The sequence below is a fragment of the Physella acuta genome, unplaced genomic scaffold, assembly GCF_028476545.2.
Source record: "Physella acuta isolate Inbredline_101_S28 unplaced genomic scaffold, ASM2847654v3 ptg000120l, whole genome shotgun sequence".
In the NCBI taxonomy this organism is placed as follows: Eukaryota; Metazoa; Mollusca; class Gastropoda; family Physidae; genus Physella; species Physella acuta.
This window is the reverse complement of record NW_026731640.1, coordinates 29,032-56,636: the sequence shown is the minus strand read 5'-3', so window position 1 is coordinate 56,636 and position 27,605 is coordinate 29,032. Positions and strand designations below refer to the sequence as shown.

General features: G+C 39.0%; 1 protein-coding gene across 15 annotated transcripts in view; it reads right to left on the bottom strand.

The window, feature by feature from the left end:
- The window catches only part of LOC131934898 (tubulin--tyrosine ligase-like protein 12), a 41,919-nt gene extending 14,595 nt beyond the window's left edge, over window positions 1–27,324 (bottom strand). Inside the window, exons 1-9 of one of the 15 annotated variants that reach the window (XM_059291141.1) lie at window positions 27,234–27,324; window positions 20,878–21,008; window positions 20,358–20,527; window positions 19,182–19,300; window positions 8,322–8,486; window positions 7,705–7,741; window positions 5,470–5,629; window positions 1,048–1,181; window positions 401–591 (exon numbers count right to left, since the gene is read on the bottom strand). In XM_059291141.1, coding sequence (XP_059147124.1) covers window positions 401–591; window positions 1,048–1,181; window positions 5,470–5,629; window positions 7,705–7,741; window positions 8,322–8,486; window positions 19,182–19,300; window positions 20,358–20,513 — 962 coding nt within the window. In that variant the 5' untranslated portion in view covers window positions 20,514–20,527; window positions 20,878–21,008; window positions 27,234–27,324. Of the gene's footprint in view, window positions 1–400; window positions 592–1,047; window positions 1,182–5,469; window positions 5,630–7,704; window positions 7,742–8,321; window positions 8,487–19,181; window positions 19,301–20,357; window positions 20,528–20,877; window positions 21,009–26,042; window positions 26,067–26,115; window positions 26,297–27,221 lie in introns of those variants that run through there. The other 14 variants (XM_059291142.1, XM_059291149.1, XM_059291147.1 and 11 more) reach the window with 14 other exon arrangements.
- Between the last annotated feature and the right edge of the window lie 281 nt (window positions 27,325–27,605).

Sequence of the window (27,605 nt, the reverse complement as noted above, 5' to 3'; positions counted from 1 at the left end):
GAGTGATGTGGTAGGTGAGTGAGTGATGTGGTAGGTGAGTGATGTGGTAGGTGAGTGAGTGATGTGGTAGGTGAGTGATGTGGTAGGTGAGTGATGTGGTATGTGAGTGATGTGGTAGGTGAGTGAGTGATGTGGTAGGTGAGTGATGTGGTAGGTGAGTGATGTGGTATGTGAGTGATGTGGTAGGTGAGTGAGTGATGTGGTAGGTGAGTGAGTGATGTGGTAGGTGAGTGAGTGATGTGGTAGGTGAGTGAGTGATGTGGTAGGTGAGTGATGTGGTGAGTGATGTGGTAGGTGAGTGATGTGGTAGGTGAGTGAGTGATGTGGTAGGTGAGTGAGTGATGTGGTAGGTGAGTGAGTGATGTGGTAGGTGAGTGAGTGATGTAAGTAGTATACTCACTGAAACTGATGAAAGTGTGAAGTGTACCACAGGATATCTGCATCAGAAGGGTTGTGGACTAGCTCAAATCTTGGATGGGTCAGGTGGGGGTGAAAAGCTTGGTACTCTATAAAAACTTTCAAACTTCTATCTGCAGGCAAGCCAGCAAATGTCCAATCCTTCTCAGGCAAGGTCTCATGGTGTCTGTAACTCTATCAGATGAAAACAAAAAGACAAGTAAAAATTCAAGCCATAGGATCCACAACAGCCTCTAAAGCACCTTTTGTATTGGTGGTCAACATCTTTGGAAATACCAAAAACTTTGATCGAACATGATAAAACTCTTGTTGCGAAGGACATACTAGGACCTGGGCTGGGTGTTGAAATGCTAGGACATGGTGATGTAAAGAAGTGAGAGCCTGTATTGAAAACATACATTATGGTGGTGTAAAAGAGAGCCTGTATTGAAAACATACATTATGGTGGTGTAAAAGAGAGCCTGTATTGAAAACATACATTATGGTGGTGTAAAAGAGAGCCTGTATTGAAAACATACATTATGGTGGTGTAAAAGAGAGCCTGTATTGAAAACATACATTATGGTGGTGTAAAAGAGAGCCTGTATTGAAAACATACATTATGGTGGTGTAAAAGAGAGCCTGTCTGACCTGGAAATATTCTTGACCTGGTTCCTTCTGGACAAAGGAGACTGAAGTCAGGTCAACTGGGAACCAGGGGAGTAGCTTGACCTCTCTGACTGAAGGGCTGACTTGACCATGTACGTAGTCTCTTGTCACTTCATCTGGTACATGGGACAGGCACGTACAAGTGACAGGCACATACAAGTGACAGGCACATACAAGTGACAGGCACACACAAGTGACAGACACATACAAGTGACAGGCACGTACAAGTGACAGGCACGTACAAGTGACAGGCACATACAAGTGACAGGCACACACAAGTGACAGACACATACAAGTGACAGGCACGTACAAGTGACAGGCACGTACAAGTGACAGGCACATACAAGTGACAGGCACGTACAAGTGACAGGCACGTACAAGTGTCAGGCACATACAAGTGACAGGCACGTACAAGTGACAGACACATACAAGTGACAGGCACGTACAAGTGACAGGCACATACAAGTGACAGGCACATACAAGTGACAGGCACGTACAAGTGACAGGCACATACAAGTGACAGGAACATACAAGTGACAAGTGACAGGCACATACAAGTGACAGGCACATACAAGTGACAAGTGACAGGCACATACAAGTGACAGACACATACAAGCGACATGCACATACAAGTGACAGGCACATACAAGTGACAGGCACATACAAGTGACAGGCACATACAAGTGTCAGGCACATACAAGTGACAGGCACATACAAGTGACAGGCACATACAAGTGACAGGCACATACAAGTGACAGGCACATACAAGTGTCAGGCACATACAAGTGACAGGCACATACAAGTGACAGGCACATACAAGTGACAGGCACATACAAGTGACAGGCACATACAAGTGACAGGCACATACAAGTGTCAGGCACATACAAGTGTCAGGCACATACAAGTGACAGGCACATACAAGTGACAGGCACATACAAGTGACAGGCACATACAAGTGACAGGCACATACAAGTGACAGACACATGTTTCATATGGGACAAGTGACAGACACATACAAGTGACAGACACATACAAGTGACATGCACATACAAGTGACAGGCACATACAAGTGACAGGCACATACAAGTGACAGGCACATACAAGTGACATGCACATACAAGTGACAGGCACATACAAGTGACAGACACATGTTTCATATGGGACAAGTGACAGGCACATACAAGTGACAGGCACATACAAGTGTCAGGCACGTACAAGTGACAGGCACGTACAAGTGACAGGCACATACAAGTGTCAGGCACGTACAAGTGACAGGCACATACAAGTGACATGCACATACAAGTGACAGGCACATACAAGTGACAGGCACATACAAGTGACAGGCACATACAAGTGACAGGCACATACAAGTGACAGGCACATACAAGTGACAGGCACATACAAGTGACAGGCACATACAAGTGTCAAGTGACAGGCACGTACAAGTGACAGGCACATACAAGTGACAAGTGACAGGCACATACAAGTGACAGACACATACAAGCGACATGCACATACAAGTGACAGGCACATACAAGTGACAGGCACATACAAGTGACAGGCACATACAAGTGACAGGCACATACAAGTGACAGGCACATACAAGTGACAGGCACATACAAGTGACAAGTGACAGGCACATACAAGTGACAGGCACATACAAGTGACAGGCACATACAAGTGACAGGCACGTACAAGTGACAGGAACGTACAAGTGACAGGCACATACAAGTGACAGGCACATACAAGTGACAGACACATACAAGTGACAGACACATACAAGTGACAGGCACATGTTTCATATGGGACAAGTGACAGGCACATACAAGTGACAGGCACATACAAGTGACAGGCACATACAAGTGACAGGCACATACAAGTGACAGGCACATACAAGTGACAGGCACATACAAGTGACAGGCACATACAAGTGACAGGCACATACAAGTGACAGGCACATACAAGTGACAGGCACATACAAGTGACAAGTGACAGGCACATACAAGTGACAGGCACATACAAGTGACAGGCACATACAAGTGACAGGCACATACAAGTGACAGGCACATACAAGTGACAGGCACATACAAGTGACAAGTGACAGGCACATACAAGTGACAAGTGACAGGCACATACAAGTGACAGGCACACACAAGTGACAGACACGTACAAGTGACAGGCACATACAAGTGACAGGCACATACAAGTGACAGGCACATACAAGTGACAAGTGACAGGCACATACAAGTGACAGGCACATACAAGTGACAGGCACATACAAGTGACAGGCACATACAAGTGACAGGCACATACAAGTGACAGGCACATACAAGTGACAGGCACATACAAGTGACAGGCACATACAAGTGTCAAGTGACAGGCACGTACAAGTGACAGGCACATACAAGTGACAAGTGACAGGCACATACAAGTGACAGACACATACAAGCGACATGCACATACAAGTGACAGGCACATACAAGTGACAGGCACATACAAGTGACAGGCACATACAAGTGTCAGGCACATACAAGTGACAGGCACATACAAGTGACAGGCACATACAAGTGACAGGCACGTACAAGTGACAGGCACGTACAAGTGACAGGCACATACAAGTGACAGGCACACACAAGTGACAGGCACATACAAGTGACAGGCACATACAAGTGACAGGCACATACAAGTGACAGGCACATACAAGTGACAGGCACATACAAGTGACAAGTGACAGGCACATACAAGTGACAGGCACATACAAGTGACAGGCACATACAAGTGACAGGCACGTACAAGTGACAGGAACGTACAAGTGACAGGCACATACAAGTGACAGGCACATACAAGTGACAGACACATACAAGTGACAGACACATACAAGTGACAGGCACATGTTTCATATGGGACAAGTGACAGGCACATACAAGTGACAGGCACATACAAGTGACAGGCACATACAAGTGACAGGCACATACAAGTGACAGGCACATACAAGTGACAGGCACATACAAGTGACAGGCACATACAAGTGACAAGTGACAGGCACATACAAGTGACAGGCACATACAAGTGACAAGTGACAGGCACATACAAGTGACAGGCACATACAAGTGACAGGCACATACAAGTGACAAGTGACAGGCACATACAAGTGACAGGCACATACAAGTGACAGGCACATACAAGTGACAGGCACATACAAGTGACAGGCACATACAAGTGACAGGCACATACAAGTGACAAGTGACAGGCACATACAAGTGACAGGCACACACAAGTGACAGACACGTACAAGTGACAGGCACATACAAGTGACAGGCACATACAAGTGACAGGCACATACAAGTGACAGGCACATACAAGTGACAAGTGACAGGCACATACAAGTGACAGGCACATACAAGTGACAGGCACATACAAGTGACAGGCACATACAAGTGACAGGCACATACAAGTGACAGGCACATACAAGTGACAGGCACATACAAGTGACAGGCACATACAAGTGACAGGCACATACAAGTGACAGGCACATACAAGTGACAGGCACATACAAGTGACAGGCACATACAAGTGACAGGCACATACAAGTGACAGGCACATACAAGTGACAAGTGACAGGCACATACAAGTGACAGGCACATACAAGTGACAGGCACATACAAGTGACAGGCACACACAAGTGACAGACACGTACAAGTGACAGGCACACACAAGTGACAGGCACATACAAGTGACAGGCACATACAAGTGACAGGCACATACAAGTGACAGGCACATACAAGTGACAGGCACACACAAGTGACAGGCACATGTTTTATATGGGACAAGTGACAGGCACATACAAGTGACAAGCACATACAAGTGACAGGCACATACAAGTGACAGGCACATACAAGTGACAGGCACATACAAGTGACAGGCACATACAAGTGACAGGCACATACAAGTGACAGGCACACACAAGTGACAGGCACATACAAGTGACAGGCATGTACAAGTGACAGGCACATGTTTCATATGGGACAAGTGACAGGCACATACAAGTGTCAGGCACGTACAAGTGACAGGCACACACAAGTGACAGGCACATACAAGTGACAGGCACATACAAGTGACAGGCACATACAAGTGACAGGCACATACAAGTGACAGGCACATACAAGTGACAGGCATGTACAAGTGACAGGCACATACAAGTGACAGGAACATACAAGTGACAGGCACATACAAGTGACAGGCACATACAAGTGACAGGCACATACAAGTGACAGGCACATACAAGTGACAGGCATGTACAAGTGACAGGCACATGTTTCATATGGGACAAGTGACAGGCACATGTACACAAAAGTAAGAGTGACTGCATTCATCAAACTGCCCCCTGTCAATGTAGCAACAAACCTCCATCTTCCATCTCTCTGATAGGCCAGAGGACTGAATATGCCAGGCCTGTGTCAGCATTAAAAAAGGGAGCTATCCTAACAGTGGGTCTATCAGAGTGTCGGACACGACTGCCAAACTCATCCATGATATACCATTTTGGGATGGAATCATCTGAACCCTACAAAATGGAGTTTTTTCTATACAAGATATATTAAAGATACAAGATAAAGAACATACACGTTTTTACTTTTCTATACAAGATATATTAAACATACAAGATAAAGAACATACACGTTTTTACTTTTCTATACAAGATATATTAAACATACAAGATAAGGAACATACAAGTTTTTCAATCTAACAAGATTTATGGGTAGCTAAAAATGATTTTTTTACATGTTTATTATATGATGGCTACGTAGTCAAAGCTCTATGTCTTTGTATTTTTCTCCCTTTTTTAATTGGCGCCATCTCATCAAAGTTTTTTCTTTTCATATTTTTTTCTCAATATAATGATTAGTTAATGATGGATATTGTTTTGGTATGAAGGCTATTGATTACCTTTGAAAAGAGCAATGTTTAGGTGGAATATATCAACTATTTCATATTTTACTATGTAATTCTTGCCTTCAGTTTACCCAGCATGTTGTACAAATAAATGACAAAAAACAAGTGCACAATTGTGGAAGTAGACATGACACATCACTCACCCTGACATGACACATCACTCACCCTGCTGACATGACACATCACTCACCCTGACATGACACATCACTCACCTGACATGACACATCACTCAACATGACATGACACATCACTTACCCTGACATGACACATCACTCACCCTGCTGACATGACACATCACTCACCCTGACATGACACATCACTCACCCTGCTGACATGACACATCACTCACCCTGACATGACACATCACTCACCCTGCTGACACGACACATCACTCACCCTGCTGACATGACACATCACTCACCCTGACATGACACATCACTCACCCTGACATGACACATCACTCACCCTGACATGACACATCACTCACCCTGCTGACATGACACATCACTCACCCTGACATGACACATCACTCACCCTGACATGACACATCACTCACCCTGACATGACACATCACTCACCCTGACATGACACATCACTCACCCTGCTGACATGACACATCACTCACCCTGACATGACACATCACTTACCCTGACTGACACATCACTCACCCTGCTGACATGACACATCACTCACCCTGCTGACATGACACATCACTCACCCTGACATGACACATCACTCACCCTGACATGACACATCACTCACCCTGACATGACACATCACTCACCCTGACATGACACATCACCCACCCTGCTGACATGACACATCACTCACCCTGCTAACATATCACTCACCCTGACATGACACATCACTCACCCTGCTGACATGACACATCATTCACCCTGCTGACATGACACATCACTCACCCTGACATGACACATCACTCACCCTGCTGACATGACACATCACTCACCCTGCTGACATGACACATCACTCACCCTGACATGACACATCACTCCCCTGACATGACACATCACTCACCCTGCTGACATGACACATCACTCACCCTGCTGACATGACACATCATTCACCCTGCTGACATGACACATCACTCACCCTGACATGACACATCACTCACCCTGCTGACATGACACATCACTCACCCTGCTGACATGACACATCACTCACCCTGACATGACACATCACTCCCCTGACATGACACATCACTCACCCTGCTGACATGACACATCACCCACCCTGCTGACATGACACATCACTCACCCTGACATGACACATCACTCACCCTGACATGACACATCACTCACCCTGACATGACACATCACTCACCCTGACATGACACATCACTCACCCTGACATGACACATCACTCACCCTGCTGACATGACACATCACTCACCCTGACATGACACATCACTCACCCTGACATGACACATCACTCACCCTGACATGACACATCACTCACCCTGCTGACATGACACATCACTCACCCTGACATGACACATCACTCACCCTGACATGACACATCACTCACCCTGACATGACACATCACTCACCCTGCTGACATGACACATCACTCACCCTGACATGACACATCACTCACCCTGCTGACATGACACATCACTCACCCTGACATGACACATCACTCACCCTGACATGACACATCACTCACCCTGCTAACATGACCAAAGCTATATGTCTGATTGTACCTGAAGAGAAAAGAAAAACTAACAGAACCAGTTCACATCTTCAAATACTGAATTCAAGGACATTTCTTCATTATTGTGTGTATTGTAGCAATTTAATTGTCATTATTCTATAACTTTCATTGCTGTATTTAGGCTAAGACTTGTGTTAACTAAAATATGAGAAACATCTGTATTTGGCTAAGACTTGTGTTAACTAAAATATGAGAAACATCTGTATTTAGCTAAGACTTGTGTTAACTAAAATATGAGTTAATGCGGCCCTCCGGCTGAAAAGTTTGGAGACCCCTGATTTAGATAAAGAGAGAAGGTAATGATTGGTAAAGGAATAGGTACAGGTACAAGTAGAGTTAAAGGAATAGGTATGGGAAAGGAATAGCGATAGGGAAAAGGAAATTGTATAGACAAATCTATAGGGATAATGATTTGGTAAATGAAAGGGGATAGGGAAAGAAAGTAAACTCTGGTTAGTTGACACATATTATATAGCTGTACGTAGTAAAGTCTGGTTAAGTGACACACATTTAGCTGTACGTAGTAAAGTCTGGTTAAGTGACACACATATAGCTGGTTGGAGACTTACAGCCACATGGTTTGAAAAACTCCGTCTATCATTTCCTCTCTGGTCAGCTGGGATGTGGCCAGACCCATCAGCTCAGCCATTCTCTCCACCAAGCCAGGCACCAGGGTCAATGCAGCATGAGCATCCTTGCAGGTCGACGTCCAGGCATGGTCAATAAGGTAGATGCTGAAAGCAAATCACTCAACTATTCAAATCATTCAACTATTCAAATCATTCAACTATTCAAATCATTCAACTATTTAAATCATTCAACTATTTAAATCATACAACTATTTAAATCATTCAACTATTTAAATCATTCAACTATTTAAATCACTCAACTACTCAAATCATTCAACTATTTAAATCATTCAACTATTTAAATCATTCAACTATTTAAATCATTCAACTATTTAAATCATTCAACTATTTAAATCATTCAACTATTTAAATCATTCAACTATTTAAATCATTCAACTATTTAAATCATTCAACTATTTAAATCATTCAACTATTTAAATCATTCAACTATTTAAATCATTCAACTATTTAAATCATTCAACTATTTAAATCATTCAACTATTCAAATCATTCAACTCTTTAAATCATTCAACCAAAGTTACAACCAGCCAACGTGAGGGAGGAAATAATGGATGGAGGCCATAAAAAAATGGACCAGTTTGTCCTTCACTAATTCACAACTCAAAGGAAATGATAAAACTGTGACAAGATTATGAAGACAGGAGACAGGGATATGACAAGATCATGAAGACAGGGATATGACAAGATCATGAAGACAGGGATATGACAAGATCATGAAGACAGGGATATGACAAGATCATGAAGACAGGGATATGACAAGATCATGAAGACAGGGATATGACAAGATCATGAAGACAGGGATATGACAAGATTATGAAGACAGGAGACAGGGATATGACAAGATTATGAAGACAGGAGACAGGGATATGACAAGATTATGAAGACAGGGATATGACAAGATCATGAAGACAGGGATATGACAAGATCATGAAGACAGGGATATGACAAGATCATGAAGACAGGAGACAGGGATATGACAAGATCATGAAGACAGGGATATGACAAGATCATGAAGACAGGGATATGACAAGATCATGAAGACAGGGATATGACAAGATCATGAAGACAGGGATATGACAAGATCATGAAGACAGGGATATGACAAGATCATGAAGACAGGGATATGACAAGATCATGAAGACAGGGATATGACAAGATCATGAAGACAGGAGACAGGGATATGACAAGATCATGAAGACAGGGATATGACAAGATCATGAAGACAGGGATATGACAAGATCATGAAGACAGGAGACAGGGATATGACAAGATTATGAAGACAGGAGACAGGGATATGACAAGATCATGAAGACAGGAGACAGGGATATGACAAGATTATGAAGACAGGAGACAGGGATATGACAAGATCATGAAGACAGGAGACAGGGATATGACAAGATTATGAAGACAGGAGACAGGGATATGACAAGATCATGAAGACAGGGATATGACAAGATCATGAAGACAGGGATATGACAAGATCATGAAGACAGGGATATGACAAGATCATGAAGACAGGGATATGACAAGATTATGAAGACAGGGATATGACAAGATTATGAAGACAGGAGACAGGGATATGACAAGATCATGAAGACAGGGATATGACAAGATTATGAAGACAGGAGACAGGGATATGACAAGATCATGAAGACAGGGATATGACAAGATCATGAAGACAGGGATATGACAAGATCATGAAGACAGGGATATGACAAGATCATGAAGACAGGGATATGACAAGATCATGAAGACAGGGATATGACAAGATCATGAAGACAGGGATATGACAAGATCATGAAGACAGGGATATGACAAGATCATGAAGACGGGAGACCGGGATATGACAAGATCTTGAAGACAGGACACAGGGATATGACAAGATTATGAAGACAGGGATATGACAAGATCATGAAGACAGGGATATGACAAGATCATGAAGACAGGGATATGACAAGATCATGAAGACAGGAGACAGGGATATGACAAGATCATGAAGACAGGAGACAGGGATATGACAAGATCATGAAGACAGGAGACAGGGATATGACAAGATCATGAAGACAGGGATATGACAAGATCATGAAGACAGGAGACAGGGATATGACAAGATCATGAAGACAGGGATATGACAAGATCATGAAGACAGGAGACAGGGATATGACAAGATCATGAAGACAGGGATATGACAAGATCATGAAGACAGGAGACAGGGATATGACAAGATCATGAAGACGGGGATATGACAAGATCATGAAGACAGGAGACAGGGATATGACAAGATCATGAAAACAGGGATATGACAAGATTATGAAGACAGGGATATGACAAGATCATGAAGACAGGGATATGACAAGATCATGAAGACAGGGATATGACAAGATCATGAAGACAGGGATATGACAAGATCATGAAGACAGGGATATGACAAGATCATGAAGACAGGGATATGACAAGATCATGAAGACAGGAGACAGGGATATGACAAGATCATGAAGACAGGGATATGACAAGATCATGAAGACAGGAGACAGGGATATGACAAGATCATGAAGACAGGGATATGACAAGATTATGAAGACAGGGATATGACAAGATCATGAAGACAGGGATATGACAAGATCATGAAGACAGGGATATGACAAGATTATGAAGACAGGGATATGACAAGATCATGAAGACAGGGATATGACAAGATCATGAAGACGGGGATATGACAAGATCATGAAGACAGGAGACAGGGATATGACAAGATCATGAAAACAGGGATATGACAAGATTATGAAGACAGGGATATGACAAGATCATGAAGACAGGGATATGACAAGATCATGAAGACAGGGATATGACAAGATCATGAAGACAGGGATATGACAAGATCATGAAGACAGGGATATGACAAGATCATGAAGACAGGGATATGACAAGATCATGAAGACAGGAGACAGGGATATGACAAGATCATGAAGACAGGGATATGACAAGATCATGAAGACAGGAGACAGGGATATGACAAGATCATGAAGACAGGGATATGACAAGATTATGAAGACAGGGATATGACAAGATCATGAAGACAGGGATATGACAAGATCATGAAGACAGGGATATGACAAGATTATGAAGACAGGGATATGACAAGATCATGAAGACAGGGATATGACAAGATCATGAAGACAGGGATATGACAAGATTATGAAGACAGGAGACAGGGATATGACAAGATCATGAAGACAGGGATATGACAAGATCATGAAGACAGGGATATGACAAGATCATGAAGACAGGGATATGACAAGATCATGAAAACAGGGATATGACAAGATTATGAAGACAGGAGACAGGGATATGACAAGATCATGAAAACAGGGATATGACAAGATTATGAAGACAGGAGACAGGGATATGACAAGATCATGAAGACAGGAGACAGGGATATGACAAGATTATGAAGACAGGAGACAGGGATATGACAAGATCATGAAGACAGGAGACAGGGATATGACAAGATTATGAAGACAGGAGACAGGGATATGACAAGATCATGAAGACAGGGATATGACAAGATCATGAAGACAGGGATATGACAAGATCATGAAGACAGGGATATGACAAGATCATGAAGACAGGGATATGACAAGATTATGAAGACAGGGATATGACAAGATTATGAAGACAGGAGACAGGGATATGACAAGATCATGAAGACAGGGATATGACAAGATTATGAAGACAGGAGACAGGGATATGACAAGATCATGAAGACAGGGATATGACAAGATCATGAAGACAGGGATATGACAAGATCATGAAGACAGGGATATGACAAGATCATGAAGACAGGGATATGACAAGATCATGAAGACAGGGATATGACAAGATCATGAAGACAGGGATATGACAAGATCATGAAGACAGGGATATGACAAGATCATGAAGACGGGAGACCGGGATATGACAAGATCATGAAGACAGGACACAGGGATATGACAAGATTATGAAGACAGGGATATGACAAGATCATGAAGACAGGGATATGACAAGATCATGAAGACAGGGATATGACAAGATCATGAAGACAGGAGACAGGGATATGACAAGATCATGAAGACAGGAGACAGGGATATGACAAGATCATGAAGACAGGAGACAGGGATATGACAAGATCATGAAGACAGGGATATGACAAGATCATGAAGACAGGAGACAGGGATATGACAAGATCATGAAGACAGGGATATGACAAGATCATGAAGACAGGAGACAGGGATATGACAAGATCATGAAGACAGGGATATGACAAGATCATGAAGACAGGAGACAGGGATATGACAAGATCATGAAGACGGGGATATGACAAGATCATGAAGACAGGAGACAGGGATATGACAAGATCATGAAAACAGGGATATGACAAGATTATGAAGACAGGGATATGACAAGATCATGAAGACAGGGATATGACAAGATCATGAAGACAGGGATATGACAAGATCATGAAGACAGGGATATGACAAGATCATGAAGACAGGGATATGACAAGATCATGAAGACAGGGATATGACAAGATCATGAAGACAGGAGACAGGGATATGACAAGATCATGAAGACAGGGATATGACAAGATCATGAAGACAGGAGACAGGGATATGACAAGATCATGAAGACAGGAGACAGGGATATGACAAGATTATGAAGACAGGGATATGACAAGATCATGAAGACAGGGATATGACAAGATCATGAAGACAGGGATATGACAAGATTATGAAGACAGGGATATGACAAGATCATGAAGACAGGGATATGACAAGATCATGAAGACAGGGATATGACAAGATCATGAAGACAGGGATATGACAAGATCATGAAGACAGGGATATGACAAGATCATGAAGACAGGGATATGACAAGATCATGAAGACAGGGATATGACAAGATCATGAAGACAGGGATATGACAAGATCATGAAGACAGGAGACAGGGATATGACAAGATCATGAAGACAGGGATATGACAAGATTATGAAGACAGGGATATGACAAGATCATGAAGACAGGGATATGACAAGATCATGAAGACAGGGATATGACAAGATTATGAAGACAGGAGACAGGGATATGACAAGATCTTGAAGACAGGGATATGACAAGATCATGAAGACAGGGATATGACAAGATCATGAAGACAGGGATATGACAAGATCATGAAGACGGGGATATGTCAAGATTATGAAGACAGGGATATGACAAGATCTTGAAGACAGGGATATGACAAGATCATGAAGACAGGAGACAGGGATATGACAAGATCATGAAGACAGGGATATGACAAGATCATGAAGACAGGGATATGACAAGATCATGAAGACAGGGATATGACAAGATCATGAAGACAGGGATATGACAAGATCATGAAGACAGGGATATGACAAGATCATGAAGACAGTAGACAGGGATATGACAAGATCATGAAGACAGGGATATGACAAGATCATGAAGACAGGGATATGACAAGATCATGAAGATGGGGATATGACAAGATCATGAAGACAGGAGACAGGGATATGACAAGATCATGAAGACAGGAGACAGGGATATGACAAGATCATGAAGACAGGAGACAGGGATATGACAAGATCATGAAAACAGGGATATGACAAGATTATGAAGACAGGAGACAGGGATATGACAAGATCATGAAAACAGGGATATGACAAGATTATGAAGACAGGAGACAGGGATATGACAAGATCATGAAGACAGGAGACAGGGATATGACAAGATCATGAAGACAGGAGACAGGGATATGACAAGATCATGAAGACAGGGATATGACAAGATCATGAAGACAGGGATATGACAAGATCATGAAGACAGGGATATGACAAGATCATGAAGACAGGGATATGACAAGATCATGAAGACAGGAGACAGGGATATGACAGGAACATAGCTATTTGAGACTACGGTAGGAACATAGCTATTTGAGACTACGGTAGGAACATAGCTATTTGAGACTACAGTAGGAACATAGCTATTTGAGACTACAGTAGGAACATAGCTATTTGAGACTACAGTAGGAACATAGCTATTTGAGGCTACAGTAGGAACATAGCTATTTGAGACTACAGTAGGAACATAGCTATTTGAGACTACAGTAGGAACATAGCTATTTGAGACTACAGTAGGAACATAGCTATTTGAGACTACAGTAGGAACATAGCTATTTGAGGCTAAGGTAGGAACATAGCTATTTGAGACTACAGTAGGAACATAGCTATTTGAGGCTACGGTAGGAACATAGCTATTTGAGACTACAGTAGGAACATAGCTATTTGAGACTACAGTAGGAACATAGCTATTTGAGACTACGGTAGGAACATAGCTATTTGAGGCTAAGGTAGGAACATAGCTATTTGAGACTACAGTAGGAACATAGCTATTTGAGGCTAAGGTAGGAACATAGCTATTTGAGACTACGGTAGGAACATAGCTATTTGAGACTACAGTAGGAACATAGCTATTTGAGACTACAGTAGGAACATAGCTATTTGAGACTACAGTAGGAACATAGCTATTTGAGACTACAGTAGGAACATAGCTATTTGAGGCTACGGTAGGAACATAGCTATTTGAGACTACAGTAGGAACATAGCTATTTGAGACTACGGTAGGAACATAGCTATTTGAGACTACAGTAGGAACATAGCTATTTGAGACTACAGTAGGAACATAGCTATTTGAGACTACGGTAGGAACATAGCTATTTGAGACTACAGTAGGAACATAGCTATTTGAGACTACAGTAGGAACATAGCTATTTGAGTTGAGACTACGGTAGGAACATAGCTATTTGAGACTACAGTAGGAACATAGCTATTTGAGACTACAGTAGGAACATAGCTATTTGAGACTACAGTAGGAACATAGCTATTTGAGACTACAGTAGGAACATAGCTATTTGAGACTACAGTAGGAACATAGCTATTTGAGACTACAGTAGGAACATAGCTATTTGAGACTACGGTAGGAACATAGCTATTTGAGACTACGGTAGGAACATAGCTATTTGAGACTACGGTAGGAACATAGCAATTTGAGACTACAGTAGGAACATAGCTATTTGAGACTACAGTAGGAACATAACTATTTGAGTTGAGGCTACAGTAGGAACATAGCTATTTGAGGCTACAGTAGGAACATAGCTATTTGAGGCTAAGGTAGGAACATAGCTATTTGAGACTACAGTAGGAACATAGCTATTTGAGACTACAGTAGGAACATAGCTATTTGAGGCTACAGTAGGAACATAGCTATTTGAGGCTACAGTAGGAACATAGCTATTTGAGACTACGGTAGGAACATAGCTATTTGAGTTGAGACTACAGTAGGAACATAGCTATTTGAGACTACAGAAGGAACATAGCTATTTGAGACTACAGTAGGAACATAGCTATTTGAGGCTACAGTAGGAACATAGCTATTTGAGACTACAGTAGGAACATAGCTATTTGAGACTACAGTAGGAACATTGCTATTTGAGGCTACAGTAGGAACATAGCTATTTGAGGCTACAGTAGGAACATAGCTATTTGAGGCTACGGTAGGAACATAGCTATTTGAGACTACAGTAGGAACATAGCTATTTGAGACTACAGTAGGAACATAGCTATTTGAGTTGAGACTACAGTAGGAACATAGCTATTTGAGACTACAGTAGGAACATAGCTATTTGAGACTACAGTAGGAACATAGCTATTTGAGACTACAGTAGGAACATAGCTATTTGAGACTACAGTAGGAACATAGCTATTTGAGACTACAGTAGGAACATAGCTATTTAAGACTACGGTAGGAACATAGCTATTTGAGGCTACAGTAGGAACATAGCTATTTGAGACTACAGTAGGAACATAGCTATTTGAGGCTACGGTAGGAACATAGCTATTTGAGACTACAGTAGGAACATAGCTATTTGAGACTACAGTAGGAACATAGCTATTTGAGGCTACGGTAGGAATATAGCTATTTGAGACTACAGTAGGAACATAGCTATTTGAGACTACAGTAGGAACATAGCTATTTGAGACTACAGTAGGAACATAGCTATTTGAGACTACAGTAGGAACATAGCTATTTGAGACTACGGTAGGAACATAGCTATTTGAGACTACAGTAGGAACATAGCTATTTGAGACTACGGTAGGAACATAGCTATTTGAGGCTACAGTAGGAACATAGCTATTTGAGACTACAGTAGGAACATAGCTATTTGAGGCTACGGTAGGAACATAGCTATTTGAGACTACAGTAGGAACATAGCTATTTGAGACTACAGTAGGAACATAGCTATTTGAGACTACAGTAGGAACATAGCTATTTGAGGCTACGGTAGGAACATAGCTATTTGAGACTACAGTAGGAACATAGCTATTTGAGACTACAGTAGGAACATAGCTATTTGAGACTACAGTAGGAACATAGCTATTTGAGACTACAGTAGGAACATAGCTATTTGAGACTACAGTAGGAACATAGCTATTTGAGACTACAGTAGGAACATAGCTATTTGAGACTATAGTAGGAACATAGCTATTTGAGACTACAGTAGGAACATAGCTATTTGAGGCTAAGGTAGGAACATAGCTATTTGAGACTACGGTAGGAACATAGCTATTTGAGACTACAGTAGGAACATAGCTATTTGAGACTACAGTAGGAACATAGCTATTTGAGACTACAGTAGGAACATAGCTATTTGAGGCTACGGTAGGAACATAGCTATTTGAGACTACAGTAGGAACATAGCTATTTGAGACTACAGTAGGAACATAGCTATTTGAGACTACAGTAGGAACATAGCTATTTGAGACTACAGTAGGAACATAGCTATTTGAGACTACAGTAGGAACATAGCTATTTGAGACTACGGTAGGAACATAGCTATTTGAGACTACAGTAGGAACATAGCTATTTGAGACTACGGTAGGAACATAGCTATTTGAGGCTACAGTAGGAACATAGCTATTTGAGACTACAGTAGGAACATAGCTATTTGAGGCTACGGTAGGAACATAGCTATTTGAGACTACAGTAGGAACATAGCTATTTGAGACTACAGTAGGAACATAGCTATTTGAGACTACGGTAGGAACATAGCTATTTGAGGCTACGGTAGGAACATAGCTATTTGAGACTACAGTAGGAACATAGCTATTTGAGACTACAGTAGGAACATAGCTATTTGAGACTACAGTAGGAACATAGCTATTTGAGACTACAGTAGGAACATAGCTTTTTGAGACTACGGTAGGAACATAGCTATTTGAGACTACAGTAGGAACATAGCTATTTGAGACTACGGTAGGAACATAGCTATTTGAGACTACGGTAGGAACATAGCTATTTGAGACTACAGTAGGAACATAGCTATTTGAGGCTACGGTAGGAACATAGCTATTTGAGACTACAGTAGGAACATAGCTATTTGAGACTACAGTAGGAACATAGCTATTTGAGACTACAGTAGGAACATAGCTATTTGAGACTACAGTAGGAACATAGCTATTTGAGACTACGGTAGGAACATAGCTATTTGAGACTACAGTAGGAACATAGCTATTTGAGACTACGGTAGGAACATAGCTATTTGAGACTACAGTAGGAACATAGCTATTTGAGGCTACAGTAGGAACATAGCTATTTGAGATTGATCGTGAAATTATTTTTGTTTTTACCCCAAACAAGCATTATCAAACACGTATTTAGTATCAGACACATATTTAGTATCAAACACATATTTAGTATCAGACACGTATTTAGTATCAGACACATATTTAGTATCAAACACATATTTAGTATCAAACACATATTTAGTATCAGACACATATTTAGTATCAGACACATATTTAGTATCAAACACATATTTAGTATCAGACACGTATTTAGTATCAAACACATATTTAGTATCAAACACATATTTAGTATCAGACACATATTTAGTATCAGACACATATTTAGTATCAAACACATATTTAGTATCAGACACGTATTTAGTATCAAACACATATTTAGTATCAAACACATATTTAGTATCAGACACATATTTAGTATCAGCCACGTATTTGGGGTCATGGTGAGTTCACACACACCTGTGATGCTGCAAGGAGGGGACCTAGCCCTCAACATTTGCAAGGTTGTGAAATAAAAATAAAAGCAGAGAGAAATGGTAGATTTGGTTAGCTTTAAAAACAGAGGGTCAGTTCAAATACCAGAGGATAAATTAAATTAGGCTATAGGTAAAGAAATCAGGCTTAAAAGATATACTTTTCAATTCAAGTACGGCAATATTTAAATTACTTTTTCCTTATGTTTTTGGAAAATATTTCACTCAAAATAAGTGGAAAATTGGGAATAGATTTTCCTCGAATTCTGGAAATTTTGGAAATTTGCAAAAATTTGGAATCTTGACCAAGATTTAATCCTTATCTAGTACCGTCAGATCTAATGTAATCATCCAAACAAAAATAAATGTGATATGAATGGAGTGAAAACAAAGAAAAGAACAATAACAATTCATCTAATAATGGTAGGCCAAGGCTAAAACTCAATTTAAACAGGAATCTCTAGAGGTCATTTAAAATATTTTTAAAACTTCATACAAATTTGGCAGAAATCTGTGAAAAATATTGGAAGAAAATTAAATTAGTAGGGAAAATTGCTTTCAAACAGAAAAAAATCAGATTTCCACTACAAAGAATAATCCCTGATTACATACTGTTGAGGTTCCTCAAGTGATAGGCAAGTGGTGCTGATGACTCTCCAATAAGGGCAGGATGTTTCATCTTCAGCTTGTAGAACTTGCTGCATTGTAAACACGTCTCCTGCATCATACACCTGAAATCACATCACTTGTGTCATAGGCCTGAAATCACATCACTTGTGTCATAGGCCTGAAATCACATCACTTGTGTCATAGGCCTGAAATCACATCACTTGTGTCATAGGCCTGAAATCACATCACTTGTATCATAGGCCTGAAATCACATCACTTGTATCATAGGCCTGAAATCACATCACTTGTATCATAGGCCTGAAATCACATCACTTGTGTCATAGGCCTGAAATCACATCACTTGTATCATAGGCCTGAAATCACATCACTTGTGTCATAGGCCTGAAATCACATCACTTGTGTCATAGGCCTGAAATCACATCACTTGTGTCATAGGCCTGAAATCACATCACTTGTGTCATAGGCCTGAAATCACATCACTTGTGTCATAGGCCTGAAATCACATCACTTGTGTCATAGGCCTGAAATCACATCACTTGTGTCATACACCTGAAATCACATCACTTGTGTCATAGGCCTGAAATCACATCACTTGTGTCATAGGCCTGAAATCACATCTTAAAACTAAAATTATTTTCAATTTCTCTGCATTTGCAACTTTTATATTATTGATTCTTAAAATACTACATTTTTAAAAAATTTTCAAGCCCAAGTTTTATTTTTATTGTTGATTATGGCCGCCATGAAGGCAAAATTGACAAAATACAATTTTAATCAATGTCAACAATAATGATGTAAGAATTTAAAAAAAAAAATATTTTTATTCGTGTAGTGCAAAGATAGTTAAAATTAACAGAATTTTTTTAAAAATATACGGGTATTCCCCTGAGTGGTTGTTAAAACTTAAATAACTGCTTGCTCTTGTCTCTAAATAATAAAAATTAGAAAACTAAAGAAATAAACTGAACTTATCAAAAATATATTACAAGCACCGGTAGCTTTACTAGAGAGAAAATTTGTGTTCTTCCCATAATTTGAGTCCATTTAAAATTTGTGTTCTTCCCATAATTTGAGTCCATTTAAAAAGTTTTTTCTAGGCCCACATGTTTTATTTGATGTAGTTAGAAGCCCTATAAGAGCCCTGGGGCAGTAGCCTACCTCTTGCAGCAGCTTCCAGTATAAAGTGTACCAATACTTGTGGGGAATCCCTGAACCCAGCAGCTGACTACTGTGATTGTGTACAAACATTTCAAATGCTTCTTTACCATCATCACTAACAGCATACGAATCCGTTGACATTGTTTGTTCAAACATTTTGTTTTTTATTCCTAAAAAATATATAATAAAATGGTTAGGCCGATTTAAATTTATTGCTACAGGTTTTTTCAAATACAAGGTGATTAGTGAGAAATGTGTTGCTTTGAAATATGAGCAAAATTTTGGACATGAGAAAACAAATAAGCATTTGTTAATAAGAAATGTTAAAGATTGATTTTCATTCAATTGAAAAATTGTACAGTAGCATTCAAGTTTAGTAAAGTTTAGATTAGTCCCATGAAGTTTAGGAAGTGGGCATGGGGCCCATGTCCCAATAACCATAACAGCTATTGGAACCCTGCATTAAATTTGGTCTATTACTATAGTTATACATTCACATAATCCATATTAAAATGTATACCTTTTATGTTTATTTGATTTTTTTTCTTGTAGAGTTGCTAGTATTTTGTTGTGGTGTTTTTATTGTAGATTTCTGTGGATTTGATAGTAGATCTAATGGAACAATTTCATTCCTCGGACGATTTTACTTACCTAAGACGATAGATTACCAAATATATAAATATTAATAATAATATAGATCTAATAATTAGTAATGGAATCTAGTAGGTTTAATAATTAATATATAATATTAATACTAGTATAGTAAATTAGTAATAGGTAGACACTAGCAATAAGGCTCCAGGAGAAGCCAGATTCACAGCAGACATGCTAAAAGCAGACCCAAAAATAGGTGCACAAACTTTATCAGGGATCTTCAACAAAGTATGGAATGAAGAAAAAGTGCCAGACTCATGGAAACGGAAAATCATTATCAAATTACCCAAAAAAAGGGGCCTGAATGTTTTACTACAAAGAATGAGGAAAAGAATGGATGGAATCCTTCGTGAGGAGCAAGCTGGCTTTAGGGCCAACAGGTCATGTGATGAGCAAATATTTGTCTTGCGCACCATAGTGGAACAGTCCCTGGAGTGGAACTCTCAACTACAGAGATTTTGGGAAGGCATTTGATAGCATCCATCAACTACAGAGATTTTGGGAAGGCATTTGATAGCATCCATCAACTACAGAGATTTTGGGAAGGCATTTGATAGCATCCATCAACTACAGAGATTTTGGGAAGGCATTTGATAGCATCCATCAACTACAGAGATTTTGGGAAGGCATTTGATAGCATCCATCAACTACAGAGATTTTGGGAAGGCATTTGATAGCATCCATCAACTACAGAGATTTTGGGAAGGCATTTGATAGCATCCATCAACTACAGAGATTTTGGGAAGGCATTTGATAGCATCCATCAACTACAGAGATTTTGGGAAGGCATTTGATAGCATCCATCAAGATGGAAGATACAAGAGTAGGGTGTCACCTAAGATTTCAAACTTCATTTTTGTTCAAAATGACTTAACCCTTTATCTACTGAAGGTACTTATAAGTACCACTTTAATTAAGTGCCTGTACTATTGTTAATTTAAGACGAATTTTTAAAATTATTGATGTAATTGATATTATTATCTCCCTTGAATCACAGGTAGGTGGAGGGATCGATGTTTTTTGAAAATTTCTGGTGTGGCGCCACTGTCAATCTCTACCTGTATCGGTAGTTCACAATCGTTCTGTACATATCTCACATGTGCTCCTGATTTCCCTTTGTTTTACCTTATTCTTCAAGTTTTCAACACCGAATATTTTTTATTGGCATCCTTAATAGTCAGGTCAATGTATTTAGCTTCTAGTTTTAGAATTTTTATCAAATTGTCTTTGTAATAGATCGATGTTTACAAGTGGACTTATAAGTACTGTCAGGGCACACAGACATATTTTTAGGATTTCTAGGAAATAGGAGATTTTCGATTTGGAGTGACATAAATATTATTTTGATAATTAATTATCGAAATGTATTTAAAAAAAATATATTTATGCATTTATAAGAAGGTTAGCATAGGGTTTTCCTCAGAAATATTGTAATTAATTGCAGATTTCTAGTAGTAAAAGAAAAACAAGAATAGAGGTGGCAGTTGCAGGCTCGTTTAATAGGTTTAGTATACGTTATTTGTATACCAAAGTCTAGTTCTAGAAGTAAGATTTGTAAGTGATATTTGTTGAAGAAACTGTCTTGCCTACAATAGCTAGCGTGTACGTAATGTATACATGAAGACTAGTAATAGTCCATACATCTGCATGTAGTATAAATCGTTTTGTAATTTTGAATCAGTAAACACAAAACAGTAGGCCACTACAGCTATTCCAAACACATTGAGCTCACTTCTATTTATGAACTTTACAATGTAGTGTACACTTGTCATAACATTTTAGTAGGCTACAATTATACTAGCATTACTAGTAGTATTGTACTGAATGACTAGGATTTCGTTTTCAAAATATTTGTTTATACTGCTCATTGTAATGGCTATAGGAAGCCTCCAGCAAAAGCAGGTTCAGTCCGGCAACTGTTGCCACATCAGAAAGACGACAGACCAGAATGTATCAGGAATTAGGAATGAGGGAGCATGACATTGACATGTCGGCACCTTTTGCTGTGTTTGAGGTCTAAGATATGTTTCCATAGAAAATCCAGTAAAAATCCTACTCAAAATATACTTTTGTGCTGGGTTTATGTGTGAAAATTACAAAAAATGATTGTTATAATGATTGCCATGTTATTAGTTAATAAGTTGTATCGGTTTTTCCTGTTTTGTACATTTTTTAATTTTTGGAAAAATGTCCTACATTCCTGACGGTACTTATAAGTACCAATAAATGTTTGGGCCCTTAAAAATTTATGCAACAAAATTTCCTTCGACATATGCTTTAAATGTGCCAAAAGCAATATGATAACACATTGTTTAAGAACAAATGTCATTCGGAACCTAATTCCGTAAATAAAGGGTTAAACAATTAAAAACTACATTTATTTGCCTTAAATTTGATAACTTTTTACTTTTTCGTACATACACAGTATAGAGAAAGTCTTGTAATCTATAATCGTACAAAAAAAAAATTGAGATTTTTACAAATCTCGACATTTTACACCTCCCTGAGTCGGAAAAACATATTTTTGCAATCTTGTCCGTATGTCTGTGTGTATGTGTGTGTGTCTGTCTGTGTGTCTGTAAACACGATAACTTGAGTACTGTTACAGCTAGGTAGATGAAATTTCATATGTAAGTATTTTATCAAAATCGTAGATCCGTATCAACTTTTGAGCCATTTCCGATAACCGGAAGTGGTACTTTTTCTACTTTGAATTTTTCAAAAGCCTATAACTTGAGTACTATTTCACATAGATAAATGAAATTTCAAATGTAAGTAAAAGATCTAATCCTCTACCATCTATCAAATTTTGAGTAATTTCCGTTGACTGGAAGTAGTAATTTACGCTATTTCCGATTTCTCAAAAAACGCATGTAAATTTATAAAGTACTAATAATATTCCGCACTATTATGCACATTGTGTTTTGCCGTTCGCTTGGTGCGCAATTCTTTTTTCTATGAGATTCTATTCTATTTTTAAAAGTTTAAGTATTTAAAATGGATTAAAAATCATAACTATATCCCGAGTTCCCATCCCCTGTTGTTTTATATAAGAATATTAAAGAAAGTTTAGGGGAGATCATTCCCGGTTTATTTAAGGCGTGTTGCTGCGACGTGATTGACTTTTCAGTGCTGTTAAGCAGACATGTGTCATCTGCTGGATTTATTTATCCCCATTCAAATACACGGCAGGCAAAATGGACGGGTTTGGTTTGTTGTTGTCTCCATCAAGTTATGTTTTATAGATTTAGTTTTTACCCTGCATGATTTTTAAAACATTAGTGACATTAGTTTAGTAGAAAGCAAGTTATAATTACAGCTTGATATTCTCAGCGATTAGACAAAAAAAATGTACAAATGGCAAATTAGCATCAAACACTAATCGCCCATTGTTAAAACTAGACCGGTATCGTTGAATAATACACAAAAATAACAATTGGAAGTATACATTTCTGAAATTACCATGACAGGTTAAAAAAACGGAATCACAATATCGTCGTTTTCAGCAGCCATCTTTACCATAACGGTTAAAAAAGTAGTTCATGCAACAGGCTATACCAGGGTCGGCAACCTGCGGCTCGCGAGCCACATGCGGCTCTTTTGCAGTCAAGATGTGGCTCTCCAGATCCTTGCACACACATTAATAGTTAAATTATTTCGTTTTCAAAATTCGCAACAAATATACTGTAAAGAAACTCAACTTTAAAAACAGGATAACAACACTCATCAGAGAACAATGAGAGTTGGTGAGGTAGAAAGTATACGGACAGCCTACAGCCATTTGGGCACCAGGCCCAGCCGTGCTGTAGCCAGCCCCGTGGCAACCATTCCATGCTTGCCACTGCCCAAGTGCCCACTTTGCGAATATTGTTAAATGCGAATGCCATTTTATTCAGAATGCATGTCCATAGCGGTTAGTGATGATTAATTTGACGTGAGTGACGTAGTTTTTAAGTGATTTGTTACTATTGTTGAGCCGGGTACTGGACGGTGAGGTACGAGTTTACACTGGGCTCTGTGGGGTGGAAGATAAGTCTGATGGGATCCAAAGGACAGAAGCAACTGATACACTGTTATCAAACCAATATTCAGGCCAGTTAGTCAAAGTTAGCCAAGTTGAGGCCTGACTGGCTAATGGGAGACACCCACTGAGCAGGTGATGTACGTAAAGAAAGAAAAAGTTTTTAAAAAAGATTTTGATTAATAATTTCATTATTCTCGCGAAAGAAGTGTATGTTTTTATATGAATAAATATTATGCCATATTTAAATAAATATGTTAAGAATATGTTAAAAATATGTTAAGTATAAAACATTTTTTTAAAATCTATTTTAACAGTTAATCCCTGTTCCATAAGAAAACACAGACTCCTAAATCTACATCTAGGCCTAAACACTAAACAGTGAACAAGTAGATGACAAAAAAAACCAGGTAATTATAGACTAGAGTATAGATAGAGATATCATATCATGCGCATCTTTTTCCAGCTAGAATCTGTCATTTTTATTATTTATATTTAGTATGATTTAGAATTAGATCTAGTGGGACGGAGTGGTCTAGCGGTAGAAGAGAGCTGTACTGCTAACCCGTAAGTCTCGAGTTCAAATCAGTAGACTGTCCCTGAGTCCACCCAAATCTGATGGGGGTAATCTATCGTAACACTATCGTTTTCTGTTATACTTTGTAAAATTTGACTTCAATATACTTATTTTTTAAACAAATATAATATCATCAGTTACCTCTCCCGACTATTCTTACTTCTTACTAACTCTAGACTTACTAATAATTTACTAATAATTAGTATTACTTAATACTAACTGAGACTGTGGCTGAGATAATATGGTCAGCACTATGCCCAGCCGCCTTTACTCTCCCTAACGTGAGTTAGGTACCCATCAGGGTAATCTATCGTTTTAAGGGTAATCTATCGTTTTAGCGTAATCAATTCGGCCGCAGTAGTAATGTGCGGGGGTAATCTATCGTTTTGGGTACATAAAATCGCCCGCGGCTATTAATGTACGAAAACGTTACCTCATTGTCAAGGCTGTAATAGAAGTATATTGTGATGTTTGTGTCAAATATTATAGATAAATGAATAATAAACCTAAATCAATGGCTAATTACATCAATATAGGCCAGAAATTAACTTTAAACAGCATTGTCTGCAAGCAAGATTTGCTATATAAACAGCAGCCATTTGTAAAATAGAGTGACTTCCGCCTGAATCTCGCGGTATAAGTCTATAAAAATAAAACTTTAACAAGATGGCTGCTATAGTAAATGAGCATGGTTGCATCTGTTGGAAACATCGCTGGTGTTCATTTATTACTGAAAAGTTTTAATTCAGTTGTTTAAAAACAGGTACATAAATGAAACAAGGAAACATTTTTGTATTTTTCGAAACATAAATCCTCCTCAAAATGTGAAATAATTATTAAAATGTAAGGAGTCACCTTTTTTTCACATTACTAGAAGTCGCGGGCGATTTTACGTACCTAAAACGATAGATTACCAGGTAATCTATCGTTTTGGGTACGTAAAATCACCCGTGGCTATTAATGTACAAAAACGTTACCTCATTATCAAGGCTGTAATAGTCTAATAGAAGTATATTGTGATATGTTTGTGTCAAATATTATAGATAAATGAAAAATAAACCTAAATCAATGGCTAAAGATATCAATATAGGCCAGAAATTAACTTTAAACAGCAGTGTCTGCAATCAAGATTTGCTACTATATAAACAGCAGCCATTTGTAAAATAGAGTGACTTCCCTCTGAATCTCGCGTCTATAAAAATAAAACTTTAACAAGATGGCTGCTATAGTTAGTATAGTAAATGAGCATTGTTGCATCTGTTGTAAACATCGCTGGTGTTCATTTATTACTGAAAAGTTTTAATTCAATTGTTTAAAAACAGGTATATAGGCTAAATGAAACAAGGAAACATTTTTGTATTTTTCAAAACATAAATCCTCCTCAAAATGTGAAATAATTATTAAAATGTAAGGAGTCACCTGTTTTTCACATTACTAGTCGCGGGCGATTTTACGTAGGCCTACCTAAAACGATAGATTACAGATTACCATGTGCGGGAGAGGTAATTGATGAATATATTTGTTTAAATAAGTATATTTAAGTCAAATTTTACAAAATTAAACAGATAATTGATTTAAAATAACAATCAGTGACCAAAAAAATTTAAAATACCATGAAACTAACTTTAAACAAGGTGTTTGAGATAAATGTTAGTAGATCTAGATAAAAACAGCGGCCATCTTTCCAAATAAAATTTAGAGTAGTTTCCCTTGATAAAAATGTCTATTCGTACGTATATTGTGTTGACTTTGTTGTTTAATATGCATAGCTGTCTTGTTTAATGTAAGTAGTACAGAGGGCCGTCTTCTTATCTTTAATTTCAATTTAAATGAAGGCTATGTATGTATGTATGTATGTACATCCAAGATCTCAAAAACTTTTGGGAGGTCCATCATTTATTAAGCCCTTTTGTACTGATGAACTTGTCAATTATTAGGTCGTCCATATTCTTCATAAATGACGTAGGACTCAAAATATGGGACGGGTAAAAAAATT